Source organism: Panthera tigris, chromosome E1, assembly GCF_018350195.1.
Source record: "Panthera tigris isolate Pti1 chromosome E1, P.tigris_Pti1_mat1.1, whole genome shotgun sequence".
Taxonomy (NCBI): Eukaryota; Metazoa; Chordata; class Mammalia; order Carnivora; family Felidae; genus Panthera; species Panthera tigris.
The window spans coordinates 60,282,788-60,300,468 of record NC_056673.1 but is presented as its reverse complement, the minus strand read 5'-3'; the positions used below and the strand labels follow the sequence as shown (position 1 = coordinate 60,300,468).

At 66.6% G+C, this 17,681-nt stretch overlaps 3 protein-coding genes across 11 annotated transcripts; 2 read left to right on the top strand and 1 right to left on the bottom strand.

The window, feature by feature from the left end:
• Nucleotides 1–1,787: 1,787 nt before the first annotated feature.
• On the top strand, nt 1,788–7,317 carry DUS1L (dihydrouridine synthase 1 like). 2 transcript variants are annotated; one of them, XM_042967188.1, is made up of 14 exons: nt 1,792–1,901; nt 2,336–2,582; nt 3,019–3,127; nt 3,608–3,658; nt 3,930–4,042; nt 4,577–4,659; nt 4,890–4,993; nt 5,083–5,227; nt 5,348–5,444; nt 5,532–5,620; nt 6,025–6,170; nt 6,501–6,538; nt 6,784–6,859; nt 6,963–7,317. In XM_042967188.1, the coding sequence occupies exons 2-14, from the start codon at nt 2,346–2,348 to the stop codon at nt 7,031–7,033; spliced, it is 1,359 nt and encodes a 452-aa protein (XP_042823122.1). In that variant the 5' UTR covers nt 1,792–1,901; nt 2,336–2,345; the 3' UTR covers nt 7,034–7,317. The 2 variants fall into 2 exon arrangements, with proteins under 2 accessions (XP_042823123.1, XP_042823122.1); XM_042967189.1 differs by lacking the exon at nt 6,963–7,317 and having other exon boundaries at nt 1,788–1,901; nt 5,348–5,448.
• Nucleotides 7,318–7,578: 261 nt separating this feature from the next.
• On the bottom strand, nt 7,579–13,096 carry GPS1 (G protein pathway suppressor 1). Of its 7 annotated transcripts, none has more exons than XM_042966578.1 (15): nt 12,990–13,096; nt 12,592–12,676; nt 11,929–12,021; nt 11,225–11,406; nt 10,607–10,771; nt 10,390–10,525; nt 10,201–10,278; nt 9,963–10,023; nt 9,435–9,520; nt 9,101–9,195; nt 8,680–8,785; nt 8,520–8,600; nt 8,297–8,434; nt 8,078–8,212; nt 7,579–7,990 (listed from the first exon to the last, which is right to left on the bottom strand). In XM_042966578.1, the coding sequence occupies exons 3-15, from the start codon at nt 12,004–12,006 to the stop codon at nt 7,916–7,918; spliced, it is 1,416 nt and encodes a 471-aa protein (XP_042822512.1). In that variant the 5' UTR covers nt 12,007–12,021; nt 12,592–12,676; nt 12,990–13,096; the 3' UTR covers nt 7,579–7,915. The 7 variants fall into 7 exon arrangements, with proteins under 7 accessions (XP_042822512.1, XP_042822506.1, XP_042822507.1 ...); XM_042966572.1 differs by having other exon boundaries at nt 12,592–12,795; nt 12,990–13,037; XM_042966573.1 differs by having other exon boundaries at nt 9,963–10,020; nt 12,592–12,795; nt 12,990–13,037.
• A 76-nt stretch (nt 13,097–13,172) lies between these two features.
• On the top strand, nt 13,173–17,012 carry RFNG (RFNG O-fucosylpeptide 3-beta-N-acetylglucosaminyltransferase). 2 transcript variants are annotated; one of them, XM_042966569.1, is made up of 9 exons: nt 13,173–13,454; nt 13,888–13,936; nt 14,481–14,583; nt 14,719–14,872; nt 15,122–15,210; nt 15,303–15,468; nt 15,648–15,794; nt 15,952–16,037; nt 16,119–17,012. In XM_042966569.1, the coding sequence occupies exons 1-9, from the start codon at nt 13,173–13,175 to the stop codon at nt 16,198–16,200; spliced, it is 1,158 nt and encodes a 385-aa protein (XP_042822503.1). In that variant the 3' UTR covers nt 16,201–17,012. The 2 variants fall into 2 exon arrangements, with proteins under 2 accessions (XP_042822503.1, XP_042822505.1); XM_042966571.1 differs by lacking the exon at nt 15,648–15,794.
• The last annotated feature ends 669 nt before the right edge of the window (nt 17,013–17,681 follow it).

The window sequence follows — 17,681 nt, the reverse complement described above, 5'->3', positions numbered from 1 at the left end:
GTGGGGCTTTCAAGTCCTCAGGGCCTGTCTGGCTCTGGTGGAATTGCCCTGGGGTGGGAGGAAAGGAAAGCAGCCCCCTCCTGAAACTCCTCGGACTGCCACTGTTTTTAACCTTTACTAATGTTCGATCTTTTTTTTTTTTTTTTAATTTATTTTTTTTTTAACGTTTATTTTATTTTTGAGACAGAGAGAGACAGAGCATGAACGGGGGAGGAGCAGAGAGAGAGGGAGACACAGAATCGGAAGCAGGCTCCAGGCTCCGGGCCATCAGCCCAGAGCCCGACGCGGGGCTCGAACTCACGGACCGCGAGATCGTGACCTGAGCTGAAGTCGGACGCTTAACCGACTGAGCCACCCAGGCGCCCCTCGATCTTTTTTTTTAAAGAGATTTTATTTTTGAGTAGTCTCTATACCCAACCTGGAGCTCGAACTCACAACCCCGAGATCAAGAGTCCCTCGCTCCACTGACTGAGCCAGCCAGGTGTCCCTGATGTCCCCTCAGAAATTTTTTTTTTCTTTTTTTTTTTTTTGTGCTCTCAAACGTTGTAGGCCTTTAGTCAACTTCCAGACTCCTGGAGCGGTTGCTTTTAACAATATTGTCCTGCTTTACCATTGCCTGTTTGAGAAGAGATTTGGAGAGCTCCTCAGCCTTGTTCCAGAAACCCTCCCCACATATGTAAATTTAACGTTTCTAGTCGCCATATCAAAAGAAAAAAACCAACATGAACTTTAATAATGTAGTCAATCTAAGTCAATCTAAGTAGTAGTATTTCAACAAGTAATCGGTATTTTTTAAATTACTAATGAACTCTTACACTTTCTTCCCTTCCTACCAAGTTTTGAAATCTGGCGTGTCTTTCACACAGCACATCTCATCAGGCCAGTTGCATCCAAGCACTCCGATGTGACCACGGACTCCCATGGCAGGCACAGGGGACAGATATTTGGTGTTAGTGTTATTTTTCAGGTGGGTTAGCTCATCTTTCATGTTTGTTATCGCCTTTCTTTTATCTTTATCCGTTGGATGCTGAGACATTTAAGGGTGGAAACGCCTGGCACCTGGCTCTCCGCCCTGTCGGGTTGGTGCGCAGGGGCCTGTGAATTAAACCAAGGGTGCGTGCACTGCGGGGAGCCGGGGCTCGCGCCGCGGAGGCAGAGGTTCGGGTTCCTCGCTGAGCAGGGAAAGCTGAGGCTACGGGGCTCCTTCGGTGGAAGGGAAGCCGGCTTCGGCGGGGCCGCCAGGAGGCAAGACTGCCGACCGGGACGCCCGGACACAGCTTCGCCGCGGCCCCCGCGAAGTGGGGGCTTCTAGGTGCGCCTGCGCCAGATTCCCGCGGCGGGGGGCGCTCTGCGCGTGCGCGGCGCCGGGGACGCCCCGGGTTTCCCGCCGCTTAGCCTCGCTCTCGGCCTGGGCCGGAGCCCGGAAATGCGGGGGTGTGGCCTCGCGTAAAGCAGCACTTCCGGCCGGCGGCGCGCGAGCGGGGGACTCGCCGCGGCCTCCGTGCGCAGGGCCGGGGCGGGGGCCTGCGGCCCCCTTGGAAGAGAGAGGCGGGGCTCGGAGACGAAAGCGGGCGCCGGCCGGGCCTTGGCGCCCGCGGTCGGCGCGCCACTCCCATCGCCCGAGCGAGGCGTGGCGGGGCCCGGCCGACCTCGGGCCTCTGACCTCCGACCTCGCGGGGCGGGCCCCGTCGCGGCCTGGCGCGGTTTCCCCGGGACGCGTTTCCCGTCGCACCGCGGGGCCGCCCGGACCGCCCTGGCGGAGGCACCTTCCGGCGGCCCCGGCGCGGAGCCCTGGGCCGGGCGGCGGCCCCGGCGTGGCGGCCTGACGGGCCCCGAGGGAGCCCGCGCCGCGCCCTGGCGCCCAGAGGCCCCGGCGGCGGTCCGGGAGGGCCCGGGCGCAGGTGGGTGTCGTGCGGTGACGCCGCGGCGCCCCGGCCTCTTCGGGGGCTTTTCCCTGTGGCTTCCGGGTGTCCGGGAACGCGCGGCGGGCGCCCGAGCCAGTGGCTTGGCCTCGCGGCCCGCGGGGCTGGCGAGGGTGCGGGGCCGGCACAGCCGAGCCTGCCCGGACAAGGAGCCTTCCCGCTTCCCGCCCTCTCCCGCGGAGCAGGAGCCGCCTTTGTGAGGAGGGAGGCGGGCGGGGCGGCCCTCCCGACCGGAGCCGCGGCGCGCAGGGGCGAAGGCCCTGGGGCTTCAGCTCGGGGCCGCGCACACGGCTGCCCTTGATGTCCCAGTGTGTGGCCGTCAGGCTGCGCTGGAGCGGCCTCGGGGAGGTCGGCGCCGTCCCCGGGCGTGGCGCCCCGCCGCCTGCGGCTGAGCCCTCCGTCTCCCCCTTCAGTGTGCGGACGATGCCGAAGCTGCAGGGCTTCGAGTTCTGGAGCCGCACCCTGGGGGGGGCTCGCCACGTGGTGGCGCCCATGGTGGACCAGAGCGAGCTGGCCTGGAGGCTGCTGAGCCGCCGGCACGGGGCCCAGCTCTGCTACACGCCCATGCTGCACGCCCAGGTCTTCGTGCGCGACGCCAACTACCGGAAGGACAACCTGTACTGCGAAGTGTGCCCCGAGGACCGGCCGCTCATCGTGCAGGTGGGCGGGGTGGCGGCCGAGGGGAGGGGCGGGGGCGTGGTGCTCAAGCACCTGGCTTCCGAGGGCACCTGCGGCCGGTCTCAAGACATTTACCCCTCCCTGGAGGTGGCCCGGTTTGGAAGGGACACTTTGGGTGCCCTGGAAGATTCGCAGCCCCTGACACCACTGGCCGGCTGTCACCGCGCTCTAGCCAAGGGTTGGGAAGAACGTTCTGCGCTGTGTAGAATCCATGATCTCAACTTTGCTACAATTGAGACATTATGTGATCCTGTGACGACTCCTTGTGACATGGGAACCCACCAAATATAAACGCTTAGGACGGGATGACATCCTGCAGGCAACCCTGGGATCCTGTCTCCACTGGGTCAAGTGTGAACCCCTGTGGGGGTCTGGGGTATCAGGTTCAGGTTCGTGGCAACTTGTACGTGTTTTCCAGTTCTGTGCCAATGACCCAGAGGTGTTTGTCCAGGCGGCTCTCCTGGCCCAGGATTACTGTGATGCCGTCGACCTGAATTTGGGTTGCCCGCAGATGATAGCCAAGCGAGGTGAGTTCCTTTCTGGGTTCCTGTGTTGAGCACCCACAGGGTGCCCGGATGGAGGCCAGGGTGTGGCTGACCCTGCTCCGATGGCAGTGGCAGCTCAGGTGGTGTCCCAGCCCTTTGTTTGCTGCTCCCTCTGGAGGTGGTTCTTCTCCAGCGCTGGAGGGACAGGGTTTGCTGGCTCTCGGGCTGTCACTTCCCTTAGTGCCCGGGAGTCACTGGGCTCCATCTGGGTAAACGGGCTTTGCTGAAAGGAGGTTATACCGCCGGGCGTGGGGCTCACACTTTCTTCACTGAGCCCGAGGGGTTGCTGGCTGGTGAGAAACCATGGAGGGTGGGTGTTCTGCTGGGCAACCTGCCCCCACTGCTCACCTCCCTGATTGTTGCTGCCCCTCTGGATGGCTTGGGGTGGGGGTGGGGGGTGCTCGTGCCGTGTGTGGCTGCGGGAGGAGGATGGGTGCTAATGGCCGTGCCTGTCTCATGCAGGTCACTACGGGGCCTTCCTGCAGGAGGAGTGGGACCTGCTCCAGAGAATGAGTGAGTTGACCCTGGGCACAGGTGGGGAGTCAGGTTGGGGCGTAGTTGGTGAAGTGGCCCTGAGACCTTGGCAGGCAAGTCCCGGCCCCGGTGCTCTCGCTGCTGCAGGAGGGGCTCTGCCCGGAGCCATAGGTGCAGGAGGGAGAGGGAGGTGTCCCCACCCGGTCCCCACCCCTCCAGTGCCCTGGCGGACGGAGGCGGGTCTCCGCTGCCTGCAGCCTGCCTGCAGGTGCACACCATGCTTCTCAGAAGGCGGTTGTTGTTTTCGCAGTTCTGCTGGCACATGAGAAGCTCTCTGTCCCCGTCACGTGCAAAATCCGTGTCTTCCCAGAGATTGACAAGACCGTCAAGTACGCTCAGATGCTGGAAAAGGCCGGCTGTCAGGTAGGCGGGCCGTGGGCTCACAGGGCCGAGGGCTATTCCCCTGTCCCGTGTCCCCTGCACCTGAAAGCAGGTGTGGAGGCTCCTGGACCCCAGGAACCCCCTTGAGCGAACTCTCTGGGGCGGACTAGAATCATGGTGACCATGGGTGGGGCCTGAGTAGGGTGGACGAGTCCCAGCTCACTTCTCCCCACCTGCCACCAGCCTTGAGGTCAGGTGGGTGCTGGCCCGGCCTTCCCTCACACGTTTGGAGCTGGGCTCGAGGGTGCTGCCACTTTGGGCCAAGACTGGCCCTCGAACGGGGCTGGGCCTCTCGGCTCTGCATCCTGGGTGGGTCCGTGGGACACGGGAGCTCCGGGCGGCAGCCCACCAGCCTCCACCCCGGGGACGCGGGCAGACGCTGCGCCAGCTGGATGCAAGGCTGCCTTTGCTCTGCTCTGCGGGGGAAGCTGATGCCAAAGCAAGGGGGTTCCCCTGGGGTCAGCCCGGGGTGTGTGGCCACGAGCAGGGTAGAGCCCGGGCATTGCCGTGTTCTAGCTGCTGACCGTGCACGGGCGCACCAAGGAGCAGAAGGGGCCGTTGTCGGGCACCGCGTCCTGGGAGCATATCAAGGCTGTGCGGTGAGTGGGCAGGGGTGGAGGGCGGGCGGATGAGGGGACAGACGTGCCGCCCGGCCCTGAAGCCAGGTGCCCAGCCATTTGGGTGCTGGGGGGAGGCGGGGTGGGGTGGGGACGAGGTGGCCAGGGCGGGTAGGGAGCCTCGCGGCCAGAAGAGGCCACGTGCTGGGGCGCCGCCCCCGCGGCTGAGGGGACAGGGTGTTCCTGAGCGTGCGCCCACCTGCCCCCGACAGGAAGGCGGTAACCATCCCCGTGTTTGCCAACGGGAACATCCAGTGCCTGCAGGACGTGGAGCGCTGCATCCGGGACACGGGAGTGCAGGGGGTCATGAGCGCAGGTGGGGGCGGGAGGCGGTGGGCCCAGCCCGGCAGGGGAGGGGGTGTCTCTCCGGCAGCTTCAAGCCCACCCCCGCCCCCCCACCCGCAGAGGGCAACCTGCACAACCCCGCCCTGTTTGAGGGCCGCAGCCCTGCCGTGTGGGAGCTGGCCGAGGAATACCTGGACATCGTGCGGCAGCACCCCTGCCCCCTGTCCTGCGTCCGGGCCCACCTCTTCAAGCTGTGGCACCACACGTGAGTCGTCCCCCCCCCCCCCCCCCCCCCCCCCGAGGCACACACCGCTGGGCCTGAGCCGCGCCTGGGGGAGCTCTGCCTCGGGACTGGCCGCCGCAGGTGACAGCGCCTCTGCCTCAGGCTGCAGGTGCACCGGCAGCTTCGGGAGGAGCTCGCCAAAGCGAAGACCCTGGAGGGCGTCGCGGCCGTGAGCCAGGAGCTGAAGCTGCGGTGTCAGGCAGGTGCTGGGGCCGGCAGGGCGGCTGCAGGCGGGAGGGCTCGGGGGCTCGGGCTCCACGACGCAGGGCTCTCTGGGCTTTTGCAGGAGGATATGTCCAGGCAGAAGGAGGGAGAGAAGCCCCCTGGCGGCTTGCCTTTCTTCCACTGGATCTGTCAGCCCTATTTCCGGCCAGGGTGAGCCTCACACCAGCCCCGGCGGCCGGGCCTGCCCTCTGCAGCCCTGGAGGGTGGGGGGTGCTGGCGGCTCCATCCCTTGGGGTCACGTTTGCTTCTCTGTCGGCGGGGGCTTCGGTTTTATGCTTTTTCGGTCTACGAGGGGATTGATTCTTTTTAAGTGCTTCTGATCCCGGGTGCGTTAGTTCTGGGGACGAGGTTTGACACCCTGAGCTTCCCCCAGGTTCTTGCAGGTGAGGCTGGCTGTCATCTGTGGCCACTCAGGCCCAGCCACAGCCTGAGCGACCCAAGAGCCAAGCTGCTGAGGCCACCGGGGACTCGCGGGCACTTCTCGCCACGGGCCTGGGCTGGTGGGTCGCCTCTCGCGGGTGCCCCCGGCCCTGCCCACCACCCTTCCCTTTCAGGCCCAGGGAAGGGAGCAAGGAGAACGGGGCTGCCCGCAGCAAGCGGGCCCTGGAGGAAGAGGAGGCTGGCACAGATGTCCTGTCCAAGAACAAGCAGAAGAAGCAGCTGAGGAACCCCCACAAGACCTTCGACCCCTCACTGAAGCGTGAGCTGTTCCCTTGCCAGGGACGGGTGGCTCTGATGGCTACAGAGGAGAGCAGCGCGAGGGGCTCTGTGCCCTCCCCGTGCGTTCCTGCAGCCACTTGAGGGGCAGAGCTGGGTTCTGGGGCCACCTTCCTGAGAAAGCCCTTCTAGTGGCGAACACCCGGAGAACCATGGGGGCCCCGGGGGGGGGGACGAGGGACTGCTGCGCCCGCCCTCCTCGAACCGCCTGGTTGGCCGCGGCAGGCAGAACTCCCACGGGGGACTCCGTGTGTAAGTGGCCGTTGGGGGATGGGTTCACCTCAACCAACGTCTGCTTTTGTTCTTTTCTCAGCAAAATATGCAAAGTGTGACCAGTGTGGAAACCCAAAGGTGAGTCTGACCATGCCGCCCAGAGCAGAGCTCGGCCTCAGCAGGTAGTGGGCAGGGGGGTCCCCGGGCTGCCCAGGACCTGCGGGAGCGGCCCCCTGCCCGTCTGTCGAGGGTGCAGCTTGAAGTGGCTTAGCCACTCGGGGAGGCCGACTCTGCCCGGCCTCGGGACGCGCCCTGGCCAAGGGGTGTAGCCATCTGGTACTCCCGGGGAGCCTGCTCAGGCCCACCAGCCCTCCTGTGTCCAGGGCAACAGATGCGTGTTCAACCTGTGCCGGGGCTGCTGCAAGAAGCGAGCTTTCAGAGAGGCCGCAGATTGCCCAGGTGAGGGGCACCTGCTGCCGTCAGCACGTCTCCCTTCGTCCCCCGGGGGGACAGTGGGACCCTTGGCCTCCTGAGCCCCACTTCCCTCCTGCTTCTCTGCCAGGTCACGGATTGCTCTTTAAAACCAAATTGGAGAAGTCTCTGGCCTGGAAGGGGGCCAGGCAGCTTTCCTGAGGTGGTGGGCGGCGCCCTGGCCTGAAGGGCGGCTGGAGCCCGACATGCAGCCCCCCACCCGAGGCCCCAGGGCTGCTGCTGAAGCCTCACCACGTCCCGCCGGAGGAAACGCCTTTACTCAGGGAATCTCCCGCTACTCCACACACGGAAGGATGAGCTGGTCTTGCCCTCTCCTGCGCCGGGAGCCCGGAAATGCTGCACTGGGGAGCAGGCTCCCAGGCTGGACCTGCCCCCTCCTAGCAACGTGTGTGTTCAAAAGCGAACAATAAATCATTTCAAAGATGTGTTCGGAGTGCCGGAGAGGGTGTGTGGGGGCTGGGAGGGTGGGGTGGGGGGGGCCTGCAGAACAAGGAACCTTCTGCTGCGGGAAACTTTCCCTAACAGCAGCTGGCTGGCCTCGGCTCCCTCCCTGCCACCCTGCCTGGCTGAGGGATGGAGCCCAAGGAAGCAGGTTCTGTGCCTGGACAAGGAAGGACCAGGCCCGGCTCCTGCCCTCCCGGAGGAGCCTTAGAAACCCACTGAGCGGGAAGGAATGGCACAAGGGGCATGTTCTCAGGCGGCCCTTTAATGGATGGAGGTGGGACGTCTGCAGGGGTGGGGAGGCAGTGCCACTGGGTGGGGGCTCTGGGCGCGCTGCACAGGTGAGCCCCGCAGGTCTTTCCGGGAAGGGCCTTGACCAGCAGTCCGTGTGGCCGGGGCCCCAGCACAGGGCACAACAGGGTGAAAGGAGCACAAGAAGCTAGACATGGAGACCCGGGGGGGTGGGGGTCACAGGTGGCACCTCCAGAAGTATCTCAAGTGACGGGAAGCCCACGTGTCCAAGTCCGAGGAGGAGGGAGGGGGTGGGCACAGACCGTCCGTCCCGGAGGCTGTTGGGTGCTCTCACATGTTGGTGCTCATTCGCGACTGGCTGTTGGCCGGCGTCAGCTCCCCTTGGCTCCCTTCGCGGGGAGGGGACTGCGGTGGGGACACCGCTGCTCAGCCCGGCAGGCGAGTGTGTGCCCGCCCCACCGCTCCCACACGCCAGGGCCGCCCCGCCCTCACCTTGACATGGATCTGGTTGCGCAGCACGGCCGCCCGCAGGATCATGGCTTTGGCACGACGCTGGAACTCCTTCCCCATCAGCAGGGACTTCTCGAACGTGGTGCTGCGTTGATCCACGTCCCTAGCGTACAGGATCTGTGGAGGGACGGGGCTCGGTAGCGCCCATCAGGCCTCAGGGATCCCTCCCCGCACCCGCGACCTTGGCCCGAGCGTGGCCACCTTGCTGTGGGAGTCGATGCGGGCGTTGATGAGCCCCTCCAGGATGAGCTGCGTCAGCTCGTCCTCCAGGGCCGCCACGGTGGTGTTGAAGGCCGCAGCCATCTTGTGCATATCAGCAGACACGTAGGGGCTGAAGTACTGCGGGCAGAGGGCGCGTCAGCTTCCCGTGGCCCCCAGCCCCGTGCGAGGCACCCCAGCTCGAGTCTGTCCCCCCCACGTCTACCTGGATGAGGGCGCGGTTGCGGATCTGGGTATAGAGGGTCCTGACGTGGGGAGCCAGGTACATGTCCAAGAGCAGGTTGTCCTGGTGAAGAGACCGGTCAGCCCCCAGCTGCCCCCGGCCCTCTGCCTTGACCGCCCTCCAGATCCGGCGGGCCCCTCACCTTCATCTCATCCAGCATCTTGAGGCACGAGGCGTACTTGGACTCGTAGAATTTAAAGATGATGTCCCGGACCTGCGGCTCCAGCTCCAAGAACAACTTGAAAGAGCTGCGGGTGCAGACCCTCAGAGCTGGCCCCACACCTGCGCACCCGCTCCCAAGGCCGACGGAGGGGGCCCACAGCCCTGAGCGTGGCAGTCCTCAGGCTTCGGGGAAGGGAGGGGAGGGGAGGGGAGGAGAAGGGAGGGGAGGGGAGGAGAAGGGAGGGGAGGGGAGGAGAAGGGAGGGGAGGGGAGGAGAAGGGAGGGGAGGGGAGGGGTGCGGAGGGGAGGGGAGGGGAAGGGCCGGGCCAGGCAGACGCAGGACCAGAGAGTGGGCCCCCCAGAGGGACAGGCTGCGGGACCAGCACCCACCCCGCACGCACCTGCTGGAAATGACGTTGCGCTGAAGTTCCTGGCGGTCAAAGGTGGCCAGGGCGCACAGGCCGCCATAGACGGCCACATTGCTGGGGGAAAGCAGCTGAAGGGCAAGAAAGGAGTTGCATCCAGATGCCCAGGGTCACTGATGGTCAGGACGCGATGCGAGGGGGCGGCCCAGAGGCGAGGCTGGGTTACCCCTGCCCTGCCTGCCACCCACTCAAAGACTGCCGAGGACTCCGCTGGGGGATACCCCTCAGTAAAGAGCCCAGCCCACGAGCCCTCCCCCTGCTTTCCAAGTCCCAGCAAGGGCTCCTCCCCAGACACCCTCACGCTCCTCACCTCGGGGAAATCACAGTGATCGAACGAAGCCAGCAAAAAGCACTTGGCGGCCTGCTTGTACTTTCGAGCAGCCAACTCGGCCAGGCCTAGGGGTGGGGAGGTAGAATGAAGCCAGGGCCCGGAGGAAGCTGCCAGAGCCTCACCGGGCCATCAGCCCCAGCCTCTCCCACCCCACCGCTCCTCCGTCTGGGACAGGAATTCCGGCTATTAAGATGGGACCGCGCCCATGAGCTCCGACTCTGCACCCTCCTGGATCAAGGGCCCGGGGAAGCTGTGCACAGGTGTGGTCACTCCTGCAAAGGACTCCTAGGCTGAGCCCTCCCAGGCCGAGCAGGGGCCCAGAAGTGATGGCAGCTGAGAGCAATGCCTGAGCCTCTGCCCACGGGCCACACCCTGGCAGAACCTGAGGAGACAGGCATCACCTGGGGCCATGCGTGTGATGAGGCTCCTGACCGGGCTCTGAGACTCGACGAGCCCACCCCCAGCCCTGGGGGCAACGGTGGTGTCCTCGCGCCCCAGGGCCCTCACCTGCAGCACACTTGAGCTTGGTGAGGATAGCCTGGGTCTGGCTGTCCCGCTCCCCACGCTGCTGCAGGGGAAAGTCGAGCACGTGAGCCACCAAAACCCTCCACACCCTCGTGCTTCCCCGGGGCGCCGCCCCAGCCTCAGAGGGACAAGGGCAGACTGCCGAGGACGGAGGCCCGTGGGCGTCAGGGGTCCCGGGGGCAGGGTCTGAGGAGGCAGGTCGGCGCGCAGTCGGCGTTACCTCGGCAATCTCGGGAGTGGACTCCGCCTTGCTGACGTAGCTGAGCACGTGAGACCAGTTCTGCAAGTAGACGCTGACCTGGCGGGCGGGCAGGCGGGGTGGACTCAGCCCGGGGCGCCCCCTGCTGGCCCAGGCGCGCTGCTGCCCCGCAGCCCCTCCCGGAGCGCACCCGGCGGCAGCAGGACCCACCTTGATGACGTTGAGGCACATGTTGATGACGTGCTTGGCGCTGGTGCAGTAGTCCCGGGCCCGGGAGTAACACTTGAGGGCGTTGCTGAGGTCCCCGCAGTCAAGATAGTGGTCGCCCAGATCGTCGTGGCCGCGCCTGTGGGCCCAGACATGAGCGAGCTGGGCCCAGGGCCACGCGGCCGGGCCGCCCGCCTCCCCTGCGTCCCGCGAGCAGCACCTGATACTCTCCTTGATGGAGTTGCCCTTGTAGTTCTTGAGGTCCGTGTCCAGCTTCTCCAGCTTCAGCAGGGCCTTCTTCCGCGTGGCCTCCACCCAGGCCGTGTCGAGGGGCGGCGGCTCCACGCCGCTGTCGGGGATGCTGTCAGGCGCGTTCTGCAGCTCCCTGCGTAGGACCTGGCCGTCAGGGGCCCCTCGCTCTGACCCAGCCACTACGGGGGGAGCCCCCGGCCAGCGCAGGAACACAGGGGCCCTCAGCCCGGTGCGGGCGCCCCATGGAAAGGAGTCCTGCAGCCGCGCCGAGCTGCGAGAAACTGTCGTCTCCACGAGCTTGACGTCAGAGTAACCGCACGTCACCGCACACAGAAAAGTCCAAGACAACAGTGACGACCACGCAGCGGGAAGAGGGAGAACCCAGTCCGTCTTGCCATTTGCTGCCCCGCCTGGCTTTTCAACAAGGACGGCCGGGTCGCCGCACAGAGGCAGTGCTGCTACTAAGTGTCCTCACGGGGGTGGTGTCAGGGGTCGCGGGGGCACAGGAAGGGCCCCCTGCCTGGGCTGCTCCCGAGGAGGACACACGATGCCCGGGTCCTGGTGCCTACTCCCACCCTGCCCTCACCTGGTGGCCTCCGAGAGCTTCCGGTGGATCTCTTCGTACATGTCCACGTTGAAGGTCCTCTGCACAAAGGAGAGGGCCATCTTCAGGGCCTCCGCCCGCAGCGGGGGGCAGTGGTCAGCAATGAACTGCAGCCGTTCGATGCGCATAAGCCCGCTGTAGCTGGCCGCATACTGCTCCAGATCCTGATGTGGGGTGGGGGGAGCGGATGGAGACTGTGCCCGGCGGGACCCCAGGTCCCAGGCCCTGGCAAGGACAGGACCCAAATACAGACCCTCTTCCCGTGTCCAAGAGGCCCCATGCACGTGTGGGCACCAGACCACTACTCAGTTCTAGAAATGGCCACCTGGGGTAGAGCTCTGCCCCGGGGGCTGAGGAGGTGCACGGCCAGAGCCGGAGGGGCACCACCCCTCGCTCCTGCCGGTCCCCGGGGTTAACGGTAAAGCAGCAGTGCTCTATGGGTCGAGCCCCAAGGAAGACCTGTCCTCAGTGTGAGGCAAGATGCACAGTGGCGTGGCCCGTGGGCTCTTCCACGTGGGAGAGAAGCAGGGCGCACGGTCTCCAGCTGGGCTACCACCCTTTTTAAGTGGGCAGCGGGACAGCCCTAAGGTTCCTGGGTCCGAGGAAAACACGGCCAGAGTGGGGAGCCCGGCCAAGGTGTCAGTCCCCTCCTGCCCACCCCTGGAAGCGCCCCCCGGGCTCCATACCAGGGTGGGGTTCTCCACCACGTAGTTGACATCGGGTGCGTTCTGCGGGTCCTCCTGGGGATCCACATCGATCTGCATGGGCTCCACGGCCCCCTGCAACACGGGGGAGCACCTTGGCACCTCGAGCCGGGCGGCCAGGGTCGGGCGAGGAGCCCTCACTGCGCCCTGAGGTCACCTCTGCCCACGGTGCTGTCTCCCTGGCGGGATCCTGTCCCCGAGAGCCGGCCATCCCTGCCCCTCCCCACCCCCGGCCCGTCTCCAGGCCCGTCTCCAAGGCCGCCCCGCGCACGACCGGCTGGCTGGTGGACAGACAGCCCCCAGCGGCCACGTTAACCGCCCGGCTCCGGCGCGGGAAGCGGACAGCGGGGCGCCGCTGCCCCGGGCCCCCCTCCCCCGGCCCTGCTCTTTCCCAGCCGCCGTCCTGACGCAGCCTCCTCCGAGCCCTAAGGAAGAAGCGGGCGCGGCCTCCGCCCGGGAGCGCCCCGGCCGCGGGGGCCGCGGGGGCCGCGGGGGCCGCAGGACCGGGAGCCCGCGGAGGGGGGGGGGGGCGGGGAGGCGTCACCTCGGGGACCCTCCTGCGCTGCCGGCCGGCCCGGCGGGCGGGGCTCTGCCCCCCTCCCGCGCTCGCTCGCTCGCTCCTGGGCCCCCTGTCCTGGAAGGTACCTCATAAAGCAGCGTACAGGCCGACAGGCTGGCGCTCAGGCTGAAGTCCCCGGCCGTGCCCGGCAGGAAGAGGTCTGACCTACTGCTGTGAGGGGTGCAGTACAGATCTGTCACTGACGAGGAGGCCGAGCTGGGGGCCGGGCTATCCCTCATTCTGTCCTGACTCTCTGCACCCCCCGACCCTGACACACAGCTGGCCTGCTGCTGAAGGGAGAAAGAGCGTTAGCGCCCGGCCGCGCCTGCCGGGCCGACGGCGGGGACCCTGCGCGAGGCCGCCGGGCCGCGGGGAGGGGAGGCCGCGCGGGGGCCCGGCTCCGGCCCCGGCGGCGGCGGCGGCGGCGGCGGCGGCGGGGGAGGTCGGGGGGGGTGCGGAGGGGCCGCCGGCCGCGGCTCGTTACCTGCAAGTTAAACACCTGAACCGGCAGCGGCATCTTCGCCCACCCCGCCGCGGCGCGCCGTCCGCTTCCGGGGCAGCGCCGTCCGCTTCCGGGGCAGCGCTTCCGGCTCGCGGCGGGCGGGGCGCTCTTAAAGGGGCCGCGGCGCGGCCTGGCCCGGGCGGAGCCGGCGGGTCCCGCGGCCGCATGAGCCGTGCGCGGGGGGCGCTGTGCCGGGCCTGCCTCGCGCTGGCCGCGGCCCTGGCCGCGCTGCTGCTGCTGCCGCTGCCGCTGCCGCTGCCGCTGCCCCGCGCGCCGGCCCCGGCCCCGACCCCGCGCCCCGGCCAGCGCGCGCCCCCCCGCCGACTCGCCACCGCCCCCCGCTTGCGGCCGGACGACGTCTTCATCGCGGTCAAGACCACCCAGAAGAACCACGGGCCACGCCTCGGGCTGCTGCTGCGCACCTGGATCTCCCGGGCCCGCCAGCAGGTGGGCGTCGCCCCTGGATCCCCGCCCTCGGGACCCCCATCCCTGGCATCCCCCCGCCCAGGATCCCGACCCAGGACCGCAGCCACCCGCGACCCCTGGCACCCCTGTCCCCGCAAGGACTTCCCCCGCCAGCCGGCGACTTGACACCCCATCCTCAGGACTCGCTACCCACTGCTGTGTCGCCAGAGGGAGGGCCAGACCCTCGCTCTGAGTCTGTGGGGACCCAGGACCCACACCCTGCTGCCCCTTCCCATGCTCCAGACCTGGGTGGGTTCGCTCAGCTGACACTGGAGTGAGACCCCAAAAACATCCAGTGGGAGCACCAGGAGGTGCTGCGGATCGCCCTCCCCTCTCCCCCAGCCCAACCCCAACCTGGCCATCTCTGCAACCCCATCCTTGTCCACCTGGGGCCTCACAGGTTGTCTCTCCGCAGACATTCATCTTCACCGATGGGGATGACCCTGAGCTACAGCTCCAGGGAGGTGAGTGCCCTCCCCAGCCCGGCCCTGCCAGCGTGCCCAAGGGCCCCTCACATGTGTGCTCTGGTCCAGTGGCACCTGTCTCCCTGCTGGGTGCAGAGGTCCGGGAGTTAAGTCACTCGGCTGGTAGAGAACAGAGCCAGGATACCTGCCTGCCACCAGCCCAGCACCCAGGGACCCACCCTGCCAGCCACGATGTACCCACGGGCAGGCGTCCCAGGGCATCAGGCTGGAGCCACATTCCCTGAAGGCACTCCAGCAAGGAACCATCCCTTCCTGGCAGTCACACACGGGCTCTCAACCCCAGAGTGGCTTTGCACTCATGGGATTCCGAGTGGTCGTCACCTGTCTGGGCCTCAGGGCTCAGCCACAAGGTCAGCAAGTGAGGCCAGGCCAGGGCTGTCGTTAGACCCGGCCTGGGGCCTTTGATCGGGACAAGATGGCAAGGCCGGCTTGGACACCCACGTTTCGCCCTCATCTCTGCGGGGTGGGCTGGCGGCAGGCCTCACCTTGACCCTCAGGCTTCCCCGTTTCTCCAACCCGCCAGGCGGCCACGTCATCAACACCAACTGCTCAGCCGTGCACACCCGTCAGGCGCTATGCTGTAAGATGGCAGTGGAGTACGACAAGTTCATCGAGTCCGGACGCAAGTATGTGGTGGCCGTGCCCCTGTGTCCCCTTGGAGAGCCCAGGGCTGAGGCTGGGCCCGCGCACCCGGGCCAGGGGTGTGGAGGCCCCCAGCCGTGCCAGCCCCTCACTCGTGAGAGTTCCCCCACTGCCCCCAGGTGGTTCTGCCATGTGGATGACGACAACTACGTGAACCCCGAAGGCCTGCTCCAGCTGCTGTCCACTTTCTCGCCCAGCCAGGATGTCTACCTGGGGCGGCCCAGCCTCGACCACCCCATCGAGGCTGCCGAGAGAGTCCAGGGAGGCGGAACTGTGAGTCCTGGGCCTGACGGCGACAGCTGAGAGAGGGGGGAGGTCTGCTGGGGAAAGGCTGGGGGGCCAGTGTCTGACCCCCCCCCAGGGGGTCACTGCAAGAGCTCGGGCAAGCAAGGAGGTGCGGTGGGAGGAGCTGGGGCGCCGGGCGACTGGGGTGCAGAAGCTCTCTTGTGCCCTGGGGCACTTTTGCCACTTGCGGGGGCAGTTCAAGGACGACACCCCGACTGGTATCCTTCTCCTCCTCAGGTGACCACAGTCAAGTTCTGGTTCGCTACCGGTGGGGCCGGGTTCTGCCTGAGCAGAGGGCTCGCTCTGAAGATGAGCCCCTGGGCCAGGTGAGTGGAGGGCACAGGGGTGCCGGGAGGCCCGAGGTGCTGGTGCTGAGGCCCGAGGGGGCCCTGACCAGCTCCCCCCGGCCCCCTGCCAGCCTGGGCAGCTTCATGAGCACTGCTGAGCGGGTGCGGCTGCCGGACGACTGCACGGTGGGCTACATCGTGGAGGGGCTGCTGGGTGCTCGCCTGCTGCCTAGCTCACTCTTCCACTCCCACCTGGAGAACCTGCAGAGGCTGCCGCCTGACGCCGTGCTGCAGCAGGTACGGCCCGCTGGGTGCTCCCGGCGCCCTCACCACGGGGGCCTTGCCCCCGACCAGGGCTCTGGAGGGTTTCCCAGCACCGCGGCGAAGTTGCTGCAGACCCGCGTTTGGCCTGCTGGGCCCCAGGGCCTTGGGTGTGCTGGCTCGTTTGGAAGGGACAGCCGCTGTGCCCTCCCCAGCGGACGGGCCCACGGCAGCAGGCGCCAGCCCAGGCGGCGAGTGCCGTCGCAGACCGGGCCGGAGGAAGGGCCAGGTGGCTTGAGCAGGGCTGCCCCCGCACGTGCACCAGCCACCCTCCTGAGCCGGATGCCAGCCTCCTCTTCTGTGTGAGCCTCACCTCTCAGCGCAGTCACCCCTCCGTGCTGTTCGTGAGCCCGCCCTGGGGGGACCGGGAAGCCAGGGCAGGGCCGCCGCTCCTGGCTGGACTCCTGGGGCGGCAAGGGCTCGTCCCGGGACAGTGACCTGCCCCCTCCCCTCGTCCAGGTCACCTTGAGCTACGGGGGTCCTGAGAACCCACGTAACGTGGTGAATGTGGCAGGAGGCTTCAGCCTGCAGCAGGATCCCACTCGGTGAGTGGGCAGTGGGGAGGGGCTCTGTGGCCACCCACACCCCCACCCCCGGCAGACCTGACCACCCTGTCCCCTTCCCAGGTTTAAGTCTGTCCACTGCCTTCTCTACCCGGACACAGACTGGTGTCCCGTGCACAAGCAGAGTGACCTCGTCTCTCGGTGACCCTCGATTCCTAACCCATGGAGCAGGAACTATGCTGACCCCTCCTGGCCTTGGCTCTCTCAGGTGGTCACGGCCACATCCAGGGCCACAGCCACATGTGGGCGCCGTGCAGGCCTCCCCCAGGTCCCCTGGCGGGCCAGGTGACCAGGGGTCCAGGCTGTGCCACGTGCGGGCTGCCCCGGAAAGTGGGAAGGGGAGACACTGCCCCTCCCCCCAGCCCAGCCCTGAAGGCTTGCTCCCACGGGAAGGGGCCTGGGAGGAGGCTGGCCTACGGCATCCAGGGCTCCGTCCTGCCCTCCTCCCCGGGCTGGAGAGGGGGTTCCAGGCCAGGGTCACATGCGGGACCCTTCATCTGACCACAGGCCAGCGTGGAGGCTTTTCTTGCAGGTCCCTGGGGGAATGCCCTCCGCACACCAGGCTCGGTGCCCAGCAAGGGCACCGTGGTCTCAGGGCGGCTGCAGTAAGGACTCTGGCCGTGCTTGTGCTTGGGGCACAGCTTACTTCTTGCCAGGGCATCTCCATCCGGAGGCCATTTCCTCGGGGGGGGGGGGGGGCTCTTGGCCGAGGCCTTATTTCTGCACTCTGACTCCCCATGTAGTACTTTTCCTCCCCTCCCCTCCCCCCAAGCCCGGCCAAGTCCAGAAAGCAGGAGCCTCTTGTCTGGGGTCCGTCTGCAGCACGGCAGCCCCTCCCCAGCAGATGCCACCCCCGACTGTGCCTTTTCTGGAGCAGAGAGTGGAACCAGGAGCTGGCACTTCCGTTCCGGCCCCTTGCTGTGCTGTTGCCATAAGTGAATAAAGGCTTGATCTTCACTTTCCGTTTGGCTTGTGTTGGCTTAAGGGACCAGCAAGGCACCTCGGGGCTGAGGCTCAGCTCCAGAGGGGCCACACGGCCTCCAGCCGCTGCCCCCAGGAGGCTCCACCCCAGGCAGTCCTGCCGGCCAAGCCTGAGGCTGCCCTCTGGACTCTGTGAACCAAGCGTCTGGTGAGGGCTTGGGGGAGGGGTCCCGCAGGGAACGACGAACAGGTCACACGCCTGCCTGTTCCGCCTGCTTTCTCGGCACACTGTGGACGCACAGACATGTAAGCAGTCGTGTACGTGGGCGTATGTGGGTGTGCACACGTGTGCGTGGCTGCGTACACGAGTATACCAGGTGTGCACATGTGTGCGTGGCTGTATATGGATGAGCGTGTGCATACACAGGAAGGAGTGTGCGTGACCGTACGTGGGTGTGTGTGCACGTGAGTGTGAATGGCTGTGTGTGTGCATGTGCACATGGTGTAGAACCACGCAGGTGTGTGCAGCTGTGTGCGTAGGTAATATCTGCTTGTGATTCGTTGGGACACGGCCAGGAGGAAAGCGCACCCTAAGGACAGGGTCAAATGTCATGGGTTTCAGAACCTGGGGCTGCCGGGGAGGGGCCCCAGACTTCACTCCGTCAGGGCTGGAGAACTGGGAGGGTCTGAACAAGAGGTGGGACT